The 22,034-nt window shown below is 52.1% G+C and overlaps 5 protein-coding genes across 5 annotated transcripts; 2 read left to right on the forward strand and 3 right to left on the reverse strand.

Moving 5' to 3' along the window:
• The first annotated feature begins 302 nt into the window (after positions 1 to 302).
• On the forward strand, positions 303 to 4,353 carry COCSUDRAFT_24270 (UDP-glucose dehydrogenase). The gene is made up of 10 exons (XM_005646853.1): positions 303 to 472; positions 755 to 849; positions 1,016 to 1,134; positions 1,312 to 1,474; positions 1,607 to 1,714; positions 1,842 to 2,060; positions 2,235 to 2,390; positions 2,554 to 2,667; positions 2,801 to 3,013; positions 3,346 to 4,353. The coding sequence occupies exons 1-10, from the start codon at positions 436 to 438 to the stop codon at positions 3,556 to 3,558; spliced, it is 1,437 nt and encodes a 478-aa protein (XP_005646910.1). The 5' UTR covers positions 303 to 435; the 3' UTR covers positions 3,559 to 4,353.
• A 3,291-nt stretch (positions 4,354 to 7,644) lies between these two features.
• Positions 7,645 to 8,387, reverse strand: COCSUDRAFT_47851 (hypothetical protein; the record flags this gene model as incomplete). Its single annotated transcript, XM_005646854.1, has 3 exons — positions 7,645 to 7,856; positions 8,015 to 8,217; positions 8,306 to 8,387. The coding sequence occupies 3 exons, from the start codon at positions 8,385 to 8,387 to the stop codon at positions 7,782 to 7,784; spliced, it is 360 nt and encodes a 119-aa protein (XP_005646911.1). The 3' UTR covers positions 7,645 to 7,781.
• A 3,241-nt stretch (positions 8,388 to 11,628) lies between these two features.
• COCSUDRAFT_33487 (phosphoglycerate mutase-like protein) lies at positions 11,629 to 13,486 on the reverse strand. Its single transcript, XM_005646855.1, has 6 exons — positions 13,289 to 13,486; positions 13,085 to 13,204; positions 12,743 to 12,979; positions 12,531 to 12,623; positions 12,209 to 12,417; positions 11,629 to 12,068 (listed from the first exon to the last, which is right to left on the reverse strand). Exons 1-6 carry the CDS (start codon positions 13,310 to 13,312, stop codon positions 11,948 to 11,950), a joined length of 804 nt encoding a protein of 267 aa, XP_005646912.1. The 5' UTR covers positions 13,313 to 13,486; the 3' UTR covers positions 11,629 to 11,947.
• Positions 13,487 to 14,106: 620 nt separating this feature from the next.
• Positions 14,107 to 18,733, forward strand: COCSUDRAFT_16525 (1-deoxy-D-xylulose 5-phosphate synthase; the record flags this gene model as incomplete). The annotated part of the gene is made up of 15 exons (XM_005646856.1): positions 14,107 to 14,298; positions 14,459 to 14,567; positions 14,688 to 14,764; positions 14,854 to 14,950; positions 15,057 to 15,199; positions 15,268 to 15,396; positions 15,565 to 15,714; positions 15,865 to 16,003; positions 16,177 to 16,331; positions 16,590 to 16,751; positions 17,020 to 17,256; positions 17,556 to 17,708; positions 17,838 to 17,971; positions 18,124 to 18,227; positions 18,516 to 18,733. The coding sequence occupies 15 exons, from the start codon at positions 14,107 to 14,109 to the stop codon at positions 18,731 to 18,733; spliced, it is 2,199 nt and encodes a 732-aa protein (XP_005646913.1).
• An 893-nt stretch (positions 18,734 to 19,626) lies between these two features.
• Positions 19,627 to 21,891, reverse strand: COCSUDRAFT_33488 (GrpE nucleotide exchange factor). Its single transcript, XM_005646857.1, has 7 exons — positions 21,665 to 21,891; positions 21,321 to 21,476; positions 21,146 to 21,232; positions 20,855 to 20,959; positions 20,453 to 20,638; positions 20,115 to 20,246; positions 19,627 to 19,974 (listed from the first exon to the last, which is right to left on the reverse strand). Exons 2-7 carry the CDS (start codon positions 21,441 to 21,443, stop codon positions 19,897 to 19,899), a joined length of 711 nt encoding a protein of 236 aa, XP_005646914.1. The 5' UTR covers positions 21,444 to 21,476; positions 21,665 to 21,891; the 3' UTR covers positions 19,627 to 19,896.
• Between the last annotated feature and the right edge of the window lie 143 nt (positions 21,892 to 22,034).

Raw genomic sequence — 22,034 nt, forward strand, 5'->3', positions numbered from 1 at the left:
AGTAGATATACACCGTGTTGGCACTGCCTGGCAGGACTGTAGCTGCCAGTGGCCCAAGCCTTGATTAAAGGGCTGCAGCTGCAATAGTGGCGGCCGGAACCCTAACTTGTGAACATGAGTTCACAGGGCATTTTGCTGGGGCATGCATGTTCTTGTGCCTTTAAAAAAAGCTTGCACCACAAGTCCAACGCCAGAGAACACGAGCGTCAACTTGGCAGTCTATAATTTTGAGGGCGTCCTGCAAACCGTCCTTGTTCAAACTTGCTCTGAAAGGCATTTAGAGATCGCTCCGCTTCCATATAGAGATTTCACTTTTTTACGGCTCCGAAGCAGTAACACAGTGACTTGAAGACGGAGCTGGCTGCAATCGACGGAAGAGTGAGCACCAATCCAAATCCCGACCGTGGGAGTTGAGAGGCTGGGATTCGCATCGCAATGAAGATCACATGCATCGGTGCTGGCTATGTCGGCGGTATGTCTATAAATAACAAGTGACATGCACATGATTTCCTCAACGAATATCAACCTTCTGTAGTTTGTGCTGTCCTGAATCTTCATCCCCGCCAAAAAATGCCCAAGATCATTCGTGTTGTTGGTCATGGCTGCATTAGTTGGTTCACTATTATTTAAATTTATTTTTGTCCAGCTTCTACTTACAGAGAATTACTGCGCAAGTGAACGATGGCAGATCTGGGACGATGTGGAGTTCCTCAGTGAACTTCAAGAGAACCGATCTTCCTGGTTTATGACGCAGGGCCAACCATGGCTATGATTGCCTACAAATGTCCAGATATCCAGGTCGTGGTTGTGGACATCAATGCTGCACGGATTGCTGCATGGAACTCTGAGGTAACCACTCCCAATCAACCTCCAAGGACACGACAAGGATGTCACTGCTTAGCGACACTTGTATCGACAATGTCGAGAATGAACCTTCTCCTCCTCTAGGTCTCTCTACAGGTATCTTTCAGATGTCAGGTCCCTGACAAAATTGTGTTCTGATGCTTTTGAACAGGAGTTGCCCATCTACGAGCCTGGCCTGTTCGAGATCGTCAAGGCTGCGAGGGGCCGCAATCTGTTCTTCTCGACAGACACCCAAAAGCATGTGGCAGAGGGTGACATCATATTTGTCAGGTGCCTCATGCCCCTGGCCAATGCATGCAAGCTACTCCTTTCTGCTTGTGGGAACATTCAGTCACCGATCATGCACAGGGTGGCCCTTTGGCCATGCATCATGACCTGCATGTTATGCTGTTGCAAAATTTCTGCCATGCATGTAATTCAATGCTGAACCATGCTTGTGCCCTGCAGTGTCAACACTCCCACAAAGACAAGGGGAGTAGGCGCTGGCAAGGCAGCAGACCTCACATACTGGGAGGGGGCAGCTCGTCTGATTGCGTCTGTCTCAACCACCTCAAAGATTGTGGTCGAGAAGTCCACCGTGCCCGTCAAGACTGCTGAGGCTATTGAGAAGGTAGAATGTGCTCTCGCCGCGTGAGAATGCCCAGGAGCATGAGAAAGCCCGTTGTTTGCTGAACGAAGTGGAAGAGATGGACAATGTGGGAACCTAGGCAAAGGCACTGACATGCATGCTGGTCATGAACAGGTGCTGCGGAGGAATTGTGCGGATCCCAACGTTGCGTTTGAGATCCTGAGCAACCCCGAGTTTCTGGCAGAGGGCACAGCCATGGAGGACCTGGCAAAGCCTGACAGGGTGCGCCCACAAACCGCAGCACATGCGCATGCCCTGCCCTGCCCTGTCTCTTGTGCTGCATGCATGCATGCCCTCAATTTAGCCAAAGTCTGATGTTGCTCACGCAGTTTCTGTTGCTCCTGTGAAGGTGCTGATCGGTGGAAAGGAGACAGAGAGCGGGCAGCGCGCGATCGGCGTGCTCAAGAGCGTGTACGAGCACTGGATCCCGACTGAGCGCATCCTGTGCGCCAACCTGTGGTCTGCCGAGCTGTCCAAGCTGACCGCCAACGCCTTCCTGGCCCAGCGCATCTCCTCCATCAACTCCATCTCCGCCCTCTGTGAGGCCACCGGCGCAGACGTGCAGCAGGTGCTTGGCGACCTGAAAATGAATCTCTCTGCTTTGGGCTGACACAAAATCCTAGGCTGCTGCTGATCACTAATGCATGTCATGTGCCATGCACAGGCATTTGGTGCATGCACAAAGGAAGGATTCTCTGAGTGAGTGAACGGTCAGACTGAGCCAATTTGGTTGGCGCAACAGGTGGCGCACTCCATCGGAACTGACAGCCGCATCGGCCCCAAGTTCCTGAACGCCAGCGTGGGCTTTGGCGGATCCTGCTTCCAGAAGGACATTCTCAACCTGGTCTACATCTGCGAGACCGTCGGCCTCAAGACCGTGGCAGACTACTGGAATTCGGTCAGTCTTCTATCCTACCCTGCATGGCATGCTCTGCCGTTGCAATTGTATTGTTGTCCGCTCTATGAGGTGCGCCCTAAATTATATCAGCCCTTTGATCACGTACAGGACCCTTCTCATTTCACAGGGGGTTGCGCTCAATGCTTTGCAATGGTGGGCGCAGGTGGTCCAGATCAACGACTACCAAAAGCAGCGCTTTGTGGAGCGCATGATCGACGCCATGTTCAACACCATCTCTGGCAAGAAGATCGCCGTGCTGGGCTTTGCCTTCAAGAAGGTGCCCACTGGCAACCCCTGCCTGATTGCATGCATGCACGGATCACAGCGCATCCTGATGTCATGCATGCATGACCATGACACGGCGGGTTGCACCCCTTAAACTAATTAAAAAAAACGACGCATGCATGCAGGACACGGGTGACACGCGCGAGACGCCGGCGATCGATGTGTGCAAGGGGCTGATGGCAGACAATGCCCTGATCAACATCTACGACCCCAAGGTCACGGAGGCCCAGATCCACAATGACCTGTCGCTGGGCAAGTTCATGTGGGACCACCCCACCACCGCCGGCACCAAGTCCCCCCGCCAAAACTCCGTCTCCGTCTTCAAGGACGCCTACGAGGTCAGCCCTCCCTCCTCATACCCCCCTCTCCTCTTGGCAAGTTCCCTTTTAGATGTGCTAATGCATGGACCCCGGCTGGCAGGGGGCGGTATCAACACTGAGCACCGTGCCTGCAGGACGCACCTTGCCTCTTGGCAGGAATAACGTGTAATAAGAATAATAATGCATGCAGCGCCAACATGGGGTCGGTATACATAAGGTATTGTACAAAGGCAAGATGCGGGGCGGTGGGATTGAGTTGCACAAGTGTGGAGGAGGTGCCGGTAATTCTCACCAGTCTGGTGTAAAGATGAGGGTGGGGATATTGAAGGGTTGGCTCTGGCCTGGTGCAGGCGTGCAAGGACTCGCACGCGCTGGCAGTGCTGACAGAGTGGGACGAGTTCAAGCGCCTGAACTACCAGAAGATCTACGACTCCATGATGAAGCCGGCGTTTGTCTTTGACGGGCGCAACATCCTGGACCACGCCCACCTGCGCTCCATGGGGTTCATCGTGTACGCACTCGGCAAGCCGCTGGACCCCTTCCTGCAGCGCAACTACAGCTGAGCCCCGCAACGCGCACGGGGGCAGCAGCCGCACGTGCGCGCACAGTGCGCCCGCGAGAGGCTTGTTGGCAGCAGCCGTACATGCGCGCTCTCAATGCGCCGTCGATGGCGTGCCTGGCAGCTGTGAATAATCTGTGGATGAATCAGCACTCTGGGATATGAATGCTCGGGTCCCTCGTGCATCACTGCAGTCCTTGGTGAAACATGGGATGCCCCCGTGTGTGATTGCTTCTGCAGACTGTTTAATGATGCGTCTAAAATGGCAGGCCAAGAATTTGTGAGGGCAGCCTTCTGTGTTGCCCATGTGTGCTGGCGTCGATGCGCCGGCATGTGCTCAGCAAATGATAGAAAAACTGCCCTGATGGAGCAGTGATCTCTATTGATAGCACTGTCTTGCCAGCCTTGATGGCATAGCACTCCTTGTCTTGGTCTACAGAACAACAGGTCTTGCTGCGAATACGCAGAAGCACTTACTGCCCCAGATTTGATCGTCAGACATCACTTGTAGCTCGGCGAAGATGCTATCTGATGTACAGGTTTGCCTATTCAGAAGATTTGTGATTGCATGATGCGGCTGTGCTGCTGAGGCGATGCTTGCGGTGGGTTGCCCACACACCAGCTTGCCGTCTTGTGGAATATCAGGAGCTCCTCGCATGAGAAGGGCTTTAGTGATTCCTAGATAATCTGGTCCTGCACGGAGCATCCGGTGCACCGCACTTGCCTTAGGTGCTCTCACATGCATGTCCTTAATTAGAAGGCATTGCGGGCATCTGTGTGTAAAGGATTTATCTGGAAGACCAAAGGTCTTTTTCCTTCAAGTGGCTGGTGCCTCGTGAGTGACACCGTGGAGATCGAATTGCGTCAAAGAAAGGTCCTGGAGCTGCCACAAGAAGTATGGGAGCAGATATTGTATCACCTGAACATAGAGGATTGGGCCCAGGCTTGTGGCATTAGCAAGGCGTCTGCTGGTGTTAAGCGGTGGTTCCTCATCGATGTGCCCAGGAGCCCCAAAGACCTGCAATGGTTCTTCAATTCCTGGACAGGAATGGAGATACATGTGCTCAACTTGCAAGAGGTTGGTGCCTCCAATAACGAGGTGGTGTATTTGCTGGCCAGGAATATCAAACCGATGCCATCTGTACAGCAGCTTACCTTGTCATGCTGCCCAAAGAAGAATGCTAGCATACCATATCTAGGGGATCTCTTGGCTGCCATGCCCAATCTGCAGTTTTTGTCGCTGAGAACAGCCTCGGTCCCACCGTTGCCGGTGTTGGACAATCTGAGGCACCTCTGCCTGACAGCGACAACTTATCTGCCACTTAAATGCTGTCAGTCCATTACGGCCCTCAGCAACTTGGAGACTGTGTCGATCACATTCAATCGGTGTCAACAGGCACTGTTGATACAATTAGAGGGCCTTGAATACTTGCACCTTCTAGAGCTTGTGAACGTTCTCCCATGGGGTCTGGAGCTGCCTGCCCTGCAGACCCTTCCTCTGGAGGCCGATCTGGACTCGCTGCTCAAGGAATGGGATGACTTACTTCTTGATTGCTCCATGCTGCGCATGTGCCCCCACCAGATGTGCCAGAATGATAGAAACGTTGCACTTGCCTTTCTTGTCGCTGACGCGACTGAACATCATAATGGCGCACTCTGACCGCCCAAATGCTTCCTCTGATGTGGGGACAGCCGGGGGACCTTTAGTCATTGAGGCATCCTTGCGCAACCTTGAGGTGCTCACGGTGGACGCCACAGATGTGTACTTGATCTTTGAGGAAGGCGTGCATCCGCGCGATGTCACCTGCGCTGCCCTTGGCAGTATAAGTGCGGAATGTAGCAGACTTCATGGCAGATCTTGAGAACTTGCGCTTTCGTTGGGAGAATGTCAACTGCCACCCGGTATTGATTGACCAGCTGGCGCCATGGACTGGGCTTCCCTATCCTGGCCCTGACGAATGTGCTTGGCAATTCACAGCATTTGGTGGAGCGCCAGCCATCCAGACAGGGTGCGATGGTTGTGGAGCATGCAATGGTTGCCTGGAAAACCAGGGGTTTGTTGGGCAATCATACCTCAGGTATGCGCGCCAGGTCACAATAGACTAGCGGCCTGCTCTTGGGACTACAGACATCTGCAGCTGTGGTTACAATAGAGGCTTTGCTCTGCCAGGTTGATTTCTTTTATGAAGGTGTGAGAATGTACTATAATCGCATGATGCTGCATAAAGCCATCTTTTCCTATCCGGCTTTCTGCCTTTGACAAACCTTTGAGAGCAGCGCATGCTTTGCCACTGTACTTCATCCAAGCATCCCATCCAAAGCCTGCGCTTACTTCTTCTCGGGAATTTACATGCATGTGTTCAGAGTTCCCTCCTGATTAGGCACTGGACGGTGGGCACTCATCTCAAGGCATTCTCCCCTGTGTTTTCAGACGCTCTCCTTGCTGATGCTAATTTCAACAGGGGAGATGATCACGTTCTCTCGTGGGCGTGCAAAACGTCAGAGCTTGCAATGCTTCCAGCAAGAGAACGCAGGCTGGACTACACCTGACGACAGTCTGAAGCAGGCGTGTGCAGGACGTGCAAGAATACGTTCTCTCTCTCCTGTGCCCCACCCCACGTCTCCATTGCCTAGGATACCTGCAGAACAGTCCCTGCGAGAACAGGCGAAGTGGAAGGAGAGAGTTGGCGACTTAAAAAAGCCCAAGGATATTCTCACGATTGGTGAGCAGAGAATTCTAGCCCTGTCCACACCAAACGGCTGTGTTGCATACAAAACGTGTCCAAATCAATTGCATGGCGCATCTTCAAGTCTGCTTGCTCACCATTTTGCGCCTTGTCAGCACCTGAGTCCTTCCTGCATATGCAGATGATCATGACAGCCACTGGAATGGAGCTGTGCAGACCAATATTGCTGATCACCATGATATGCACAACGAGATCCTTGCTCAGCAGGACCAAGCTCCTTTGAGGACTGTCCCAGCGGCAAATGCATGCTTTGGTGGTGCTGCTTGCAATGCGGTACAGGAGGTGATACTTCTCACTGCAGCAGTCTGTTCCAGAATTCTGGCACTGCTAGCACTTTTGATGTCTTATTGTCATGGACGAATAATGCAACTGCAAGACATCATTTCATTTGGTGATGCACCTGCAGGAGATTCCTCTTATAGTCTCAGCTCAAGCATGCAAATCAGCTGCCATGCATGTATTGTGTGAGATGCCTGGCATGATGGACATGCATGGGGACAGGTGAGCGCATTGCAATTGCCTCAACCTCTGCCCAAGGGGTTGTCAATTCCAAACTGAGCACTAAAGTGCTGCAGCCCATAAAGTTGCCATTGCCTGCAGTGGGGTGGTGGGACGGCTCTGCAGGCATCTCACAAAGCACCGTGCCAGGAGTGACTCGCCAGGAGATACAGAGACAGACGACCATGAAGGCGCATGCATAGACCTAAGAGGTAAATTAGAGCCCAATTGCTGGAAGCTCTGACAAATAAAGATGAGGAGATTACCTGTCAGAGGCAATGAACAACTGCAGTCAGGTTAACGGGGAAGCATGATGGCCTGTCTGTTGTCTTTTTCTTGCAACGCTCGTACTCCTGCGCAGGTACACAATACAGCACAGAATTGGTTCAAGGAGCGAGTACACTGCTCTTGGTTCATATGCCGAGCTCAGGCAGGAACGATGGCGTTTGCAGTGTAGAGGCGCTTTTCCCAAACTTCCTTCGCGTCTCTGCCTTAGCAGACCATTGCACACGAGGTCTGCATACTGGCATTTGCTCTCTCTGAAGGCTGCTACAAGAGATATGGAAACTTAGTGAGGCATGCTGTGCTTATTCACAGGAACCTTTGGTCTGGAAAGTGACTCTGATGAAGCTGCCTTCAGCGCTGAGGGCATCCCAGATCCAAAGCCCCGCAAAAGGACTGCATCAAAAGCAAAGGGCAAGAAGGTGCAGAGCAAACTTCCAAATAAGACAGCTATGAAGCAGCGCAAACCGAGCAGCAAGAAGAAGAAAGCCAAATAGATTATCTCTGTGCAAAGCTGTGTTGTGGTTTTGGCACAGACAGTTCAGGTTGCACTGGTATTTAATGACTCGAGCATTTACAGGAGAGTGCTCCCCATCCAATAGACCACCATAACACAATTACTGTGAACACACTGCCCCTCAATTATTATAGGACCTGTGTGTAAGTTGCAATGAAGTTCTAAAGTCCTGTTCCAGGAACATCAATATGTTGGTCCTTCATCGTCCCCGTCATTGTATGGGTCATCATAGCCTTCGTCGTCATCAAAGGTTTCCCCCTGCATGCATGAAAGCCTCCTTCAGATATGTGCACAGCAAAGCAAGTCTGGTGGCGAAAGATACAGCAGACTTGAGCTGCCCGCACATGCCAGGAGATGGTGTTCGATGCATATCTCATTCTGACACTTGGAATGTAACTCCAGGTCACAGTGCTTACTATGAGGTAGTCGTCATCATCCTGGAAATCTGCATCTTCCTCTTCTTCCAATAGCTCCTCATCTTCAGGGCCTTCTGCACCCTGCTCCTTCCGCCCCTCTTCCCTGGCCCCTGCCCCGCCCCCTGCCTTCCGCTTGCTGCCCCCATCTTCCTCAGCACCCTCCCCACTCTCCAGCTTGGCAAAGCGGTCAAAGATATCTGCACCTGCGAGTCCAGTGCAGTTACATTGCCTGCCTGTGCAGATGGCATCCTGGTATACAATTGGTTGGAGCGCATGAGATGGACTTCACACCTGCATCTTTCCTGCCAACAGGCGCGAATGCCTTTGTCGTTGCCGCACGCACAGATGCTCTGCAAACAAAGCACACCGGCATCAGCTGCCGTTCTCAAAATGTTGCATAGCTGAGGTAAGTGTACTTTGATCTATTTAAAGATATTTCGCGGTCGCACCTTTTCTCTGTTGCGCTGAATAACTCCTCTGGGAAGTATCTACTGTCCAGCGTGAGGACAGAGGAAAGGGGCGCTCTGTCAACAGCTTTTTTGCGTGACAGAGACGCATATGGATCGTCCTCTACAGACCCTGTAGAGAGCATGGAACAGTTTCTTCTAATGCACTGCAATAATGTTATAAATGTCAGAGCCGCTGTGCAAGATAGAGAATGTCATTAGCAGCCACAACTCACGTTTCTTTGCCTCAGTTGACTGCAGATTGTAGCAGGAGGTTTTGTAAAAGTGCCCAAGATGCCTCCAGTAGCCCTGGCAAAGGCACACGTCTTTCAGACCTGCATGCCAAAGCTGATGTCCCCAATTCACAACTGCCTGATCATCAGGGCCTACCAGGAGCTGTGATCCCTCCTTGTCCAAATCTGGGACGATTGGCAAATCAATCTCCTGCACAGCAAGCCAGTAGCTCCCGTGTCAGAATAGCGTATGGGCCAGAGGGCACCATCTAAGACTACAGCTGTGAAGGCCAGCAATATCTATATATTGGTGCCCAAATGGAGAGAGACTGCAGGTCGTGATCACCGGAAAGAGCTGTGGTGGTTTCTCAAGCTCGGCCGCTGCAGCGTCCCCAACTTCACTGCGCAGTGCAGTAGGGGTCATGGATCGGCCCCCTCTGCCTCTGCCCCTGCCTCTTCCTCTGCCGAACATCGCTGAGAGAGGAGACCTGTGATTGCCCTTCTGCCGCTGTTGACTGAGTTGCTTTACTCTTCTGGTACTTGAAGAGCTCTTTGAATGATTGACACACTGGTGTCCTCAGCATGCGAGTGTTTCAAAGCCCATTCAGAAGATTTAATAAACCATCAGTGGCCCACTCACAAATCTGTGCATTTGTACCCAAGAAGGGTGTCGCAGGACAAGGAGATGCAATCAAGTGCAGCAAATCAGGTGGGCGATGATTCCCTCGTCAGCACCACGCAGGCAACAGGTATATTTAGGATGTCAACACACTTATGTCAAGAGCCCTGTGAAGAGAAATTGAGAATCCTGGACAGTGATTGCGGTCGACCAAGTTTCCGAAACCAAGTTCCGGAACAATGGGCAGACTGGTGGTCAAACTCATCTGCAGCACATACCATAAATCTGGATCAATCCTTACCCGTTTATTTGGTATCAGAGGATCATAAGATTCCCAACTATGCAGGCCCTGTCCCATACAACAGATTGCCTGGTGACCAGACATCGATATATCTCTTCTGTGCGAAGTCTCACCGGTAGCAGCATCTGCAATCAAATACATCCATTACGATTGCAATGTCTCAGATCGGGGCATGCAAGGAGGTTCCGCCCGTTTTGTGCGCAGAATTCCTTGCAACAGGAGCAATTGGATGTGTCCAGGTACACCGGTGATCTGCTTACTCGCACTGCGACCATCAGGACTTTAATCGCCTTGAAATGCGTCAATGGCTTACCTCCTATTACTGCAGTGCCACAGGCGCCTTTCACGCTGAGGACTCTACTTTTATTCAGCCTGATGATTACAAGATGGAACTTGTTTATCAACCAGCCAAGGTTCTATTTCTCCCATGCTCTGTTTCCAAGCATTGCATTCATTAACACCAAATTTACAGTCACTGTATGGGCCTTCCAATAGTGACCGTAAATCTATTCCTTGTGCCAGGGAAAGGAAACAGATAGGCCGCCCCTGCTCTTTGTGCATGGATCCTTCCATGCTGCTTGGTGTTGGCAGGTGTGGAGTCTGATGTCTGACACTCTCATATGGTTTCAAGTGCTCACTGTTCACCTGGGATCTTGCATCTGACTGAGTTCTGCACCCTCCTAAACCTGCAGGAGCACTTTCAGCCGTTTTTTGCCGAAGCTGGTTACGAGAGCTATGCAGTCAGCTTGCGCGGTCAAGGGAAAAGCATGCGGCAGGATGACATGAAAGCATGCAGTCTAGCAGGGCATGTGCAAGATTTGAGTCACATAGTATCTAGCTTACCCCGGCCGCCTGTGGTCATTGGGCACAGCTTCGGAGGTCTGGTGGTGCAGCGGTATGCCGTGCACTCTTCTGCCTCAACAGTAATGTCGAGACTCTTGTTTAAACGATTGGAATCTGGTGGTTCATGCTGGGCCATGTTGCCTTACCTGAAGCATGTCTTCTTCCCTTGCAGATATGTCACAGGACCATCAGCCCCTGACGCTACTGAAGCGCTACCTTCTCTGGCAGGATTTGGTCTCCTGTGTGCTGCGCCAGCCAGTGGTAACTCTTGCCCATCTTCTTGGCTGGTCTGAGAAGGTTGATGTGCTACATGAGCATTTCATGTCCTTCAATGCTACCAGTTGCTGTTGGTAAAGTGTAACTCTCAAACGCAGGGAATGATGCACTCGTCAAGCGCGTTGCAAAGAAGTCCTTTTTGATGGCAGCAAGATTGACGTGGTAAGATTCTATAATTTTCACAAGGGATGTCAAAGATGCTGAGGGTTGCCACTGAGTCCATCATTTGGAAATTATTTGTGAACTGACAAGCTGCTAATTCATGAGATTACTTGCAACTGCGCAGGGGCATGATCTCAAAGAACTTCTTGAACAGTGCTGCAGCCTGTCGGGAGCTGTTCTTCTCAGAGGATCTACCTGAAGCTGATCTGGGGCGATTCCAGAGCTTGCTGCGCGAGAATGCCTCCACGATACCTGTTATAGACGTGAGCAGTATCTCTTTATGGCAAATTTGCTCAGCTGTGAGACTGTTGCACAGGCGCATATGACCACTAAAACCCTCGTCCAAGTGGTACTTTAAACTGTCATGCAAAGCTTTCAGCTGCATCTCCCAAAGCAGTATGGTACATAGAATGTCTTCCTGATCAGTTATTTCATTAAGGGGCATATGTTGCAGGTGTCAACAATGAAGAGTGAGGTTCCTTTGGCTGCTCCACCAGCAGACCATCCTCCAGCATTTGTGTTGGGCGCGGATGCAGACCTCATTGTGGATGTGCAAGCTGTCGAGGAGACAGCTGCACTGTACAATGTGCAGCCTCATATCCTCCATGATGGCGCACACGACGTCATGCTGGTACGCATTTTCCTGGTGACTGTAGTACCGTGTGAGGCCTTTAGCTTGTGCAGTGTTGTAGGTTGCAGTCTTCTTTACCGCATGGGATTGTTTCATGTTGCAAATGCTGACCTCTTCAACATGGGAAAGAGCCCTGTTGACAACTTGTTGGCTCTTCAGGACACTCGCTGGAGGGAGGCAGCAGACGCCCTTAGAAATTGGCTGGATACTTTGTGAATGGCTGTGGCCATTTGTCTTTGATCAATTTGCGAATCGTTTTTATGGTAGAAGGATGTAAGAATTCCTCAATGAATTCCTAGCCCATTCTGCTCCGACATGCCCATTCATGTCAATTCTGATGACATGTTTGCATCCACAAATGTCATTCTTAAAGGCTCACAAAGGACGTGCCTTGCTGTATTCCCACTGCAATAGACAGCTGTCTAGGACTTATCAGTATAACCGTCAAGCTTGTGTCCGCCTGGGAACCAGAGTGGGTCCAGACCTCCTGAGTCGCCGCCCCCATCTGAGATTATCACTGTCCGCATCTCGCAATTCTCATACCTACGTTGGGCAAACTTGAAGATCAGAAAGCGCTTGCTTGCAGCCAAACATCCTACAAACATTACAGAAAAGATAGCCTCAGTCAAGCAAGTTTATACAGCATCAACGACTGAGAGAATTCAGTCCATGGTGGGCCTCACCAGCGTCTGAGCTCCCCTTGCACTGTTGTCGATATCTGGTGGCCATAATTTTGCATCAGGTAGAACAAGAAGGAAGAGTGGGACACGACAGCCAGGCGACGCTCTGGCCTAGCCAGCAGCCATTTGATGAATGCTGCACCCCTTGCACGGATCTCTGCGTGCGTCTCCCTGGAGTCAGGCTTCCACAACTCATCTTCCTCTGTCTCTATCTGCCCAACAAGGTCAGTTTCCTGGACGTCAGAAGCCTTGTGAAATCATTCAATTAGCAGACGTGCACAACCATTAAATTATTGTGCCCCAAACAAAGACTGTGAAATATTACCAGCGAGAAATCCACAGCCGGGTAGGTCTTCTGGAGCATTGAAACCTTCCCTCTCCTATCGCATGGGTGCAGGCCAAGATGCTCTCTGCAGTACTGCGGACCGCACACATACCCTTGAATACTTTGCTTTGGATCTTCAAATTGCACAAGAGCTTCAGAGCATTTGCCGTTAGCTGGAAGGGAGCAACATGCTGCATGACATGCATCCTCACCTCCCATGCGATGAAAGGAGGGCAGCCAGCAGATGAGACAGCTTCATGCTGCACCTGCTTCTCAGGCACTGCGTCCTGGGCCACCATCAGGACTTTCCCTGGATCACCTGACTGGCATGCATCGCCTCCGAAGGCACCCACCGCTGTTTGCAGCGCACGGGACAGAGGCGACATGATCACCGCCTCTACATTCAGGGGCTCTGGAAGCTGCGCCAAGTGCTTCCGCAGTGCATGCGCCTGCATGCAGATGGCAGCACTTCTCCCACTGTCTTTTGTGAGGCACATCATGAGTAGTGTAGCATGCAAAATGCTGAAAGCAGCTGCAGGGCAGCCAGGGCTGACCTGCTCCCAACCATGTGCAGTCAGGTGGGCGTCCTCAAGGTCCCATCTCTTGTACTGCGAGTAGTCCTTCTTGCCTGCTACGTTATGGTATCCCTCCCCATGTCTGACGAAATGGACAACCTGGAAACATTGGTCCAAGGATAAATTTCGTTCCACAAAGGCTGATAGAGAAGTTACGAGTACTCGAGATCTGCTGCATCCTACCTTGCAGTGCCGCACGGGAAACATCTGTATGACAGGCCAAGCAGAAGAAGTGTGCTCAGTCTCTCCTTCAGAGTCATTGTGCTGTGCTTCTGCACCGCTCATGGCGTCCTGTCAACAGAGTGCCCCACTCGATTCTTTATCAAACACTGCAAAATGCTTGCCCTTCTCGTCGCTTTGTGCTAATGTGCTTTAAGAAATATCACATGTTCTTTATAACATGGCTAGAACATGTCGCTCATGTTGAAACCCTCTTAAGACCTCATGTCCCTGATCCTGGGGGTATCGAATTTAGATAGAGATTTAGGAGGCCCTCATTGGTCGGTGCTGAACCACATCGTGCCAGCACTTCCTGTACATCAATCTGGGCGACTGAAGAGCGAGTGGGAGGAGCCTTCAATTGATTGAAGATAAAATATAAATCGGAACATGCGAGTTTGAGGAATAAGCATGGCTCAGCCTTCACTATTGCCCACCTGTGGAGGAGACCATTGTAATCTCACACGGCGGGTGCGTTTCTTTCCTTCACATTACTCCATCATATAAGTCAGATCCATTTGATGCGACTTCTTTTGATCTTTTATGTTTGGTGTCGAGCAAATTGCCTATATTTCTTTTGCAGGCAACTGGAGCACACGCTTCGACTGGTCCAGGTGTGCTTTGAGGAGAAAACTTGCTTCCAGAACTCACAACTGTCAGGAAACTTTTGCTTATTTGCCTGAAGTTTCATATTTTCCAATCTATGCCCTAAAGTCCTATAGCAGGTTATAGACAAAGAGAGTCAATTTGCAAGATTATTTCTTTTGAAGAATGATTTGTTGATGCTTGCAGGTTTGGCAGGATATTCAGGATTCAGGAGGAATGCATCGAAGGCCCGGAAGGCTGATTTAAGGGCAAAGCAGGGTGCTGGCAGAAGGAGTTTGAGAGTGGCAGCAGAGGTTGAGTGGGACAAGCTCAGCTCAGATGACATTGAGACATGGATGGACAATGGCAGTCCGCCAACACCACTCCTGGTGAGTTGTTGCCTTTGTGCAAATGAACCATATTCATGAGCAGCCGTCTACTGTGCTGTCTGCTGTGGCTGCAACGAGGCAGTATATCGAGCATGCATATGTGTATTTTTCTGAATCTGCCCCTGGCCCCAATCTTCGAAAGTGGCATTGTTTCTTGCAGGACACTGTGAACTTCCCTGTGCACCTGAAGAACTTCAACATGGGGCAGTTGCGGCAGCTGTGCAAGGAGCTCCGGTCAGACATTGTGCACACAGTGTCGAAAACCGGAGGTGCGCAAACCAAGCCATGGAGCTAGCTATGACACCGCGTGTCTCGCTTCCAATTTGCATGTCGCCTATCAGAACAGCGAGATTGATAAAACCTTAAACTTCGTTTGGGGGCCTGAACAGGGCACTTGGGGGCATCATTGGGTGTGGTGGAGCTCACAGTGGCATTGCACTATGTGATGAACACTCCCGATGACAAGGTGGGTCTTGCCTGGATTATTTCAATGCCTGTTCAACATTCTCAGGCATTACTACTTGTATGCTGAGCTGTCAATGGTGTGGTGTGCAGATTGTGTGGGATGTGGGCCACCAGGCTTATGGCCACAAGATCTTGACGGGACGGCGAAGCAGGATGCCCACCATCCGCCAAACTGGTGGCCTCTCAGGTGAAGCCTCCACCCTTAATATACCCAACTTTTCTGGGGACAGCGCCCTCTTGTTAAAATCGTGATTGTTTGGTCCACCACTGACTATGCCACGCGTTCTTGACAGGGTTCACAAACCGCGCTGAGAGCGAGTACGACCCCTTTGGAGCTGGCCACTCGTCCACTTCCATCTCAGCAGCTCTTGGAATGGCAGTGGCTCGCGACTTCAAGGCAAGCACAACATCTCACGACTCCAACAAGTATCTGTGTGTCCAGAGCTTGCATGCATGCATGGCCAGACATGAATGTCATCTGAAAGGCCTTCTCTCTGAGTGCAGGGTCGGAAGAACCACTGTGTGGCAGTGATCGGCGATGGCGCCATCACAGGCGGCATGGCATACGAGGCCATGAACCACGCGGGTTTCCTGGACAAGAACATGATCGTTGTCCTGAATGACAACCAGCAGGTGTGCACCCCCTGACTTCCCTTTGCCGAACCGCAGTGAGGCACCCTCTGCTCTGATCTGCACTTCTTGCGATGTAATTGAGTTTCCTCTGATGCAACCATGACGCATGCATGTGCCCATTTATTGCATTCTCCTGTGAAGCGGTCATGACACAGGGCTGTGCGGCAGGTGTCGCTGCCCACGCAGTACAATGGGAAGAATCAGGACCCCGTGGGTGCGCTGTCAGGAGCGCTGGCCCGTTTGCAGGCCAACCGGCCCCTGCGCGAGCTGCGTGAGATCGCCAAGGGCGTCACAAAGCAGCTGCCAGAGCCCATCCAGGTGTGCGGTGGCTCCACCCTGTCTAGCCCGGCATGCTTTTCTCCTAATGTCTGTCCTATTGGTGCATTGAAGCACTCCTAGCTCGTCCTCGTTTGATTCGACTGCATGAGGTGGGACAGCGTATTGAGGTTGTTTTGTGGTGGTTCACAGGAAGCCACGGCAAAGATTGATGAGTATGCGCGCGGCATGATCAGTGGGTCAGGCTCGACCCTATTCGAGGAGCTGGGCCTGTACTACATTGGTCCCATTGACGGCCACAACCTGGAACTCCTCATTACCATGTTGCAAGGTGCACAGAGAGCTGTTTGCCATATCTCCAATCTGTTGTCCTGCTGCATGGAAACACGAGGGCTGAAAATCTCGCTCACTGGTATATGCATGCAGAATTACCTTGCTGTTCCTGGGTAAATGCATGTGCAAATTTGCTGTACCTGAACTAGTCTTTCTTGTTCTTGTCTGCAGAGGTGAAGTCGACAGAGACGGTGGGGCCTGTGCTGATCCACATCATCACCGAGAAGGGCCACGGCTACGAGCCGGCAGTGCTCGCATCGGACAAGATGCATGGCGTGGCAAAGTACGACATCGCCACCGGAAAGCAGAGCAAGCCCAAGGCCAAGGTGCCCCGCCTGTCTCTCAGCCATTGCGGCGTGTGGCTTATGTAATTATGAAAGGGCCAGAGCCCACCTTTTCAAGCTTTAGACAATCATATGTAGGACATGCGTGGTCACCCTCGAGGAGAGTGGGGGTGCATGTGGGGGAATGAAATCTCTGTCTGCAATTTCTCAGTCAATATCATCCATCATGGGCACATTACAATGAAAGCACCATTGAATGCGTGTGCGCCGGTTCCAAGACATGTGCTGGTGCTGCTGCAGTCTGGCAGCTACACAAATTACTTTGCGGACGCGCTGATCGCGGAGGCTGAGCTGGACAGCCGCGTGGTGGGCATCCACGCTGCCATGGGCGGCGGCACTGGCATGAACCGCTTCGAGCAGCGCTACCCCGAGCGCACCTTCGACGTCGGCATCGCCGAGCAGGTGCCCCTCCCATTCCTCCTGCCCCTTTCCAGTGATCAAAGGTACCCATCAATGAGCACCATGTTCTCTGAATCATGGTTTAGATACCTTGTACAATTGGTGCTAGAGACTTCCGCCACACCCCATGAGCTAGCCACTGGTGTCTCTGTGCAGCTGTTCTACTGGCCAGTGCATAGCATGGCGACGTGCATGAGAACCTGGGAGTGCAGGTCCTGATCTACGTGCAACAATGGCTTTGGTCTGACGCTTGTTATGACACGTTGCGCAGCACGCAGTGACGTTTGCGGCGGGTCTGGCGGCGGAAGGCATGATCCCCATGTGCGCCATCTACTCCTCCTTCCTGCAGCGCGGCTACGACCAGATCGTGCACGACGTGGCGCTGCAGAAGCTCCCCGTCCGCTTCGCCATGGACCGCGCCGGCCTCGTGGGCGCCGACGGCGCCACCCACAGCGGCTTCGCTGACGTCACTTACATGGGCGTCTTGCCCAACATGATCATCATGGCTGTGCGTTCCCTCCTCTGCCTCCCATGCATAGAATGTTAAAGTAAGGGTAAAATTCTAATCATGATCTGCCCAATGGACTGAGCCAGGCTCGTCTTTTGGAACATGTCTGAATGCCATGCAACAGCTTCTAGGTCCATGTGTCACCAGGGTCCAGAGGTGTCGATTGGGAGATCTAACCCACTGCAATGTCTCTCGTGCCTTGCATGTCATGAGCGCCATGGGATTGCATGGTCAGGAAATTGCACAATGAGGGTGACAAGCCTGCATTGGATTGAAGTTTGTGGGGTGCGTGTGCGCAGCCCTCGAACGAGGCGGAGCTGTGCAATGCAGTGGCAACTTCGGTGGCGATTGACGACCAGCCGTCCTGCCTGCGCTTCCCGCGTGGCAACGGCCTGGGAGTGGACTTTGCCGCCTATGGCGTGTCCGAGAAGCTGAAGGGAACCCCCTGGCAGGTAATGCACCAGAACATCCCCATTGCATGCATGCAGAAGAAATTCTTTGCTATGCTCACCTCTGCCATGTCCTGCATGCAGCGCTAATCTGGAGATTTTGAAGTTTTGAAGGAATTGTGGGGTGCGCAGATCGGCAAGGGAGTGGTAAGGAAGGGCGGCAAGGACGTGGCCTTGGTGTGCTATGGGACCATGACCAACAACGGCCTGGCAGCCGCTGAGATGCTGGAAAAGAGCGGCGTCACCGCCACCGTCGCAGACATGCGGTGCGCTCTCTCAGCCTGCCTTACGAACCAGCGGTGTCTGGAGCCCAGTCAGAAGCGCCAGGGGATTGTAGACACCGTCGTGCTGCCAGGAATTTGAGCTGTAAGGGGGAGGGAGGGAGACTGGCGTAGAGTGACGTGGCGCTGATGTGCAGGTTCTGCAAGCCGTTGGACATGCCGCTGCTGCGGCAGATGGCGCGCGAGCACCCGGTCATGATCACCGTTGAGGAGAACGGCATCGGCGGCTTTGGCTCCCACGGTACACCCATCCACACCCCCAACCATGCCTGCGTCTTGCCTTCTGTAGTGCATTGACATGCCAGTCCTTGCATGCACCCAGCAGCTTGCCCACACGTCACTGGAAGGCAGGAGTCAGTAAGGATGAAGTTGGAATATGGTAGCTGCTTATGTGGACCTCTTGATCTGCTCCTCCCTGATACATGCACTAGGATGATTTGGCTTGTCTTCCCAGCTGTAGACTCCGCGTGCATCAGATATGCCCTGGCTTGCGGTGTGTGCTGAGTTGTGGGGTTGTGTGCGTGTGCAGTGATGCACAACCTGGCGCTGGAGGGTCTGCTGGACGGCAACCTCAAGTTTCGGCCCATGACGCTGCCGGACCGATTCATCGAGCACGGCAGCCAGACCGACCAGCTGGCTGAGGCCGGCCTCTCCGCCTCCCACATTGCCGCCACCGCGCTCACGCTGCTCGGCCGAAAGAAGGACAGCGTCGCTCTCCTCCAGAATGGCTGGACTGCCCGCCTCTGAGTGTCTCTAATCTTGGCAGGTCTCTAACTTTGGCAGGAGACTGACACGGGCGATACCGGCAGATCCACTTACCCCAGCCCTTCCCTGGGGAGTGTGCTGGCGAATGCAAGAGTGCAGGGAAAGGGGCTAGCGTGCCTGACGGAGTGGAGGTTCCGCCAGGGATTTTGGCAGGTTCAATATCTTAAGACTGGTTCAGAGAGTGCTTGGGTCTTGGAGTGCAGCAGTGGGAGCTTCAACTGCTCAAGAGCGGGGTCGCTGCATTTTTATTTGCAGCACTGCAGGAAGCATTAAGGACAGGCGCGACAGGCGTTGCCAATTAGCAAAAGCGCTGAGTACAAGTCACAGCGTAATAGAGGTTTGCTCTTCGAGCTGAGCTATTGATGTATTGGACACTGTTCTGCAGAGAACATGGAACTGCAGCTTCGTGAGAGACTTGCTGTAGCCTGTCAAGAGTGCTCTCTTTGAGTGGTAGTTGACACCATTGAGTGTTTGAGCTTGTTGGCGTGAGAACAAGATTGCCAGAGGAGACCAATGCATTTTATTGTGAGGGGCTATGTCCCGTTTGTGATCAGGGCAGCAGCGTTTTTTTATTCTGAAGCACACGTCTTGTGGAAGTTCTTCCGGAAACGTGTTTGCAATAAATGGTCCTGCACGTCATCTCGAAAGAGAACTAGATGCCTGCTCTGGTCTTGGGCATGTGTGAGCACATGAGAATTTGCATCTCTGTTCCTTCCTGTGACCTGGCAGATTGAAGAAGGCACATGCAGGATCCTATGCAGTACGGCACTGGTCCAATATCTGGAACAATAGCGATATTCTCAAGAGCATCATATCGCACATACTCTCGTAATGATGGTGAAATTATTTATGTGGTCTAAAATGCACTGCAATTTGCAATCACAATCATGCTTTGCATGTGCCTGCGATGTGCAGTAATACAATGCTGCATTCGTTGGGCCAAATCATTGGCCATACCATGCCCATTCAAAATTGTCAACCAGGAATCACACCAATTCCCTGCAGTTCATTTGATAGATTTCTACAACAAGTAGCACAAACACGTTGAAGGCTTGGCAAATCAACTGACAGCAAGTGATGTCCTCGACTGATCTTCATGCATTGTTCCATACATGCACCAGGGGAACATGTACAGCGGTCCAAAATCATGCCGAAGCCGTGCCTCGGCGGACAGCGCCGACCTCAGCAGGCCGCAGCACGCGTCCATTGAGAGTGTATCCTTTCTGCGAAACAGTTTCAAACATAATCTGTCAGCGGACCACATGCCCCCTTTTTCGTGAGCCACAATTCACCCCCCATTCAGGATAAGCATTAGTGCATCGTTCTTTCTTCTTTGTGTGGTTTGATGGGCAAAGCTGCACACCTTGAGCACAGCTGCAATGGTGCCGGGCTCCTTGGTGGGGTCAGAGACCTGGTACACCGCCTCATGCTTGTTGGGGTCCAGCTTCTCTCCCAGTGTGGGGTCAATCCTCTGGACGCCATTGGCCTCCAGATACTGCACCATGCCCAACATGCACCACAGTCAGCATGACAATGACCAGAACATGCACAGGTTCCTTTTAGAGCAGAACCAAATGATGCCACGGCTGTAGAAAGCATGCATCAACAACATGTCCAATATGTATGTGTGGGCGGAGAATCAAGCCCCATGGAAATCATCGCAGCAGGGTGAGGCATGCAGAGGCACAGCACTTGACGCACCTTGACGAAGATGTTGAAGGTGAGCCTGATGCCGTCCACAAAGCTGCGCAGGGTGGTGAGCGCGCGGTCAGCCGTGATGGGCTTGCCGGTCTCTGGGTCCACCCCCTGCGCCAGCACCTCCTCGGGCACGCTCTCAATCGCGCGCTCCAAATTGTCCACCACGTCCAGCAGCCCTGTCGCGAATTGCTGCGCAGCATCACATCGCGTTGAACTGGCTGCAAAGTGGTTGTGTCTGTAGTTTGACATAATGTGTAATCCCCTTCTCCTTCTTCTTGTTCTTCTGTGTCAAGCACACAGGTACACCTGGTGTCCATGCATGCCTGTTCAAGCGCCTTCCACATGCACATGCATCCTGCCATCAGAGCCTGCAGTGCCAAGCTAGGAAAGTGCCGAGGGACTCACAGAAATGGCAAACTGCTTCTCGCGCTCAGCCTGCCGCATGGTGCGCTCCCGCATGTTCTCCATGTCCGCCAGGGCCCTTGCCAGCCTGTCTTTGCACTCCTGTACCTGCAAAAGAGCAATTAAGGTCAATGCCTGGTCAAATGAGCAAGAGAATTAAGCATGCTCGGTGGTAGGTGGGGCTCCACAATCTGATTTTGGTGGATATCCAAATGCACCAAAAAATTGCATTGATTTTCATGCAATTGAAATCCAACGCTTTGTGCGCAGCCATTGCATATTGCTCAGCCTCACCTCCTGGATTTTCTCTGCGAGTGCCTGTGCCAAGGTCTCAGGATCATGGGCCTTCAGCTCATCCACCCCAGGTGCAGTGCCTTCAGCCTGCGCAGGTGACACAATCATCCTACGCTTGATTGTTTTGGCATGGATAGCTAATGCATCATCAAATTGCACTGTGATGGGGGGTCACCTTGGCTGCTGCCTGTGCAGCCTCCTGTTCAGCATAATCAAGGCCTGTTGCAGCGCCTTCTTTGTCTGTGTCAGGTGGCTTTGCAGGTCCTGCGGACATATGCCGCGCGGGAATGTCCAGCATGCATCTGGTCAGGGAGCTCGGAGTTGCTCGTTCCTACATATCGGGCATCGGGCAATTTGCCTCAGCAAAGCTATGAATGTGAGGCAATTCAATTTCTTGCAGAACAAAGATCTTGAACATCCAGGAATACGGAATAGGCAAGCAACACATTAAGATGAGAACTCCTGCTAGTCCAATATCTAGTACAAATCTCAATTCGAGTGGTGGAAATGTGAATGTACCATTGATGCTTCATGGCGGGCAATTGCTGTAGCAAGAGGTGCCGTCGAAGGATTTTTCGGCGCGACAAATGCAGCTTCAGACTGTCTGAGCAGCCTGAGGCCCTCTCGGCAGCAGCGTCTGAGCATGACGCGAATAGGCCCGCACGACAAGGATCGCTCTTTCCGCAAGCGTCGACGGAAGTGCACCAATTTCTCTTGGATGCTTCTGTATGCCTATTCAACGTCGTCAGATCTCCACATCAAAGAGCATTTCCGTGGAAGCTCCAGGCTGTGGGTCCCCCCGCTCTCAGACGGCGGTCCCCCCGAAACCCAGCTGAGTCCAAAACTGGCGACGATATCACACGAAAGTCCCAGTCACCACATCTCCACC

The sequence above is a fragment of the Coccomyxa subellipsoidea genome, assembly GCF_000258705.1.
Source record: "Coccomyxa subellipsoidea C-169, whole genome shotgun sequence".
In the NCBI taxonomy this organism is placed as follows: Eukaryota; Viridiplantae; Chlorophyta; class Trebouxiophyceae; family Coccomyxaceae; genus Coccomyxa; species Coccomyxa subellipsoidea.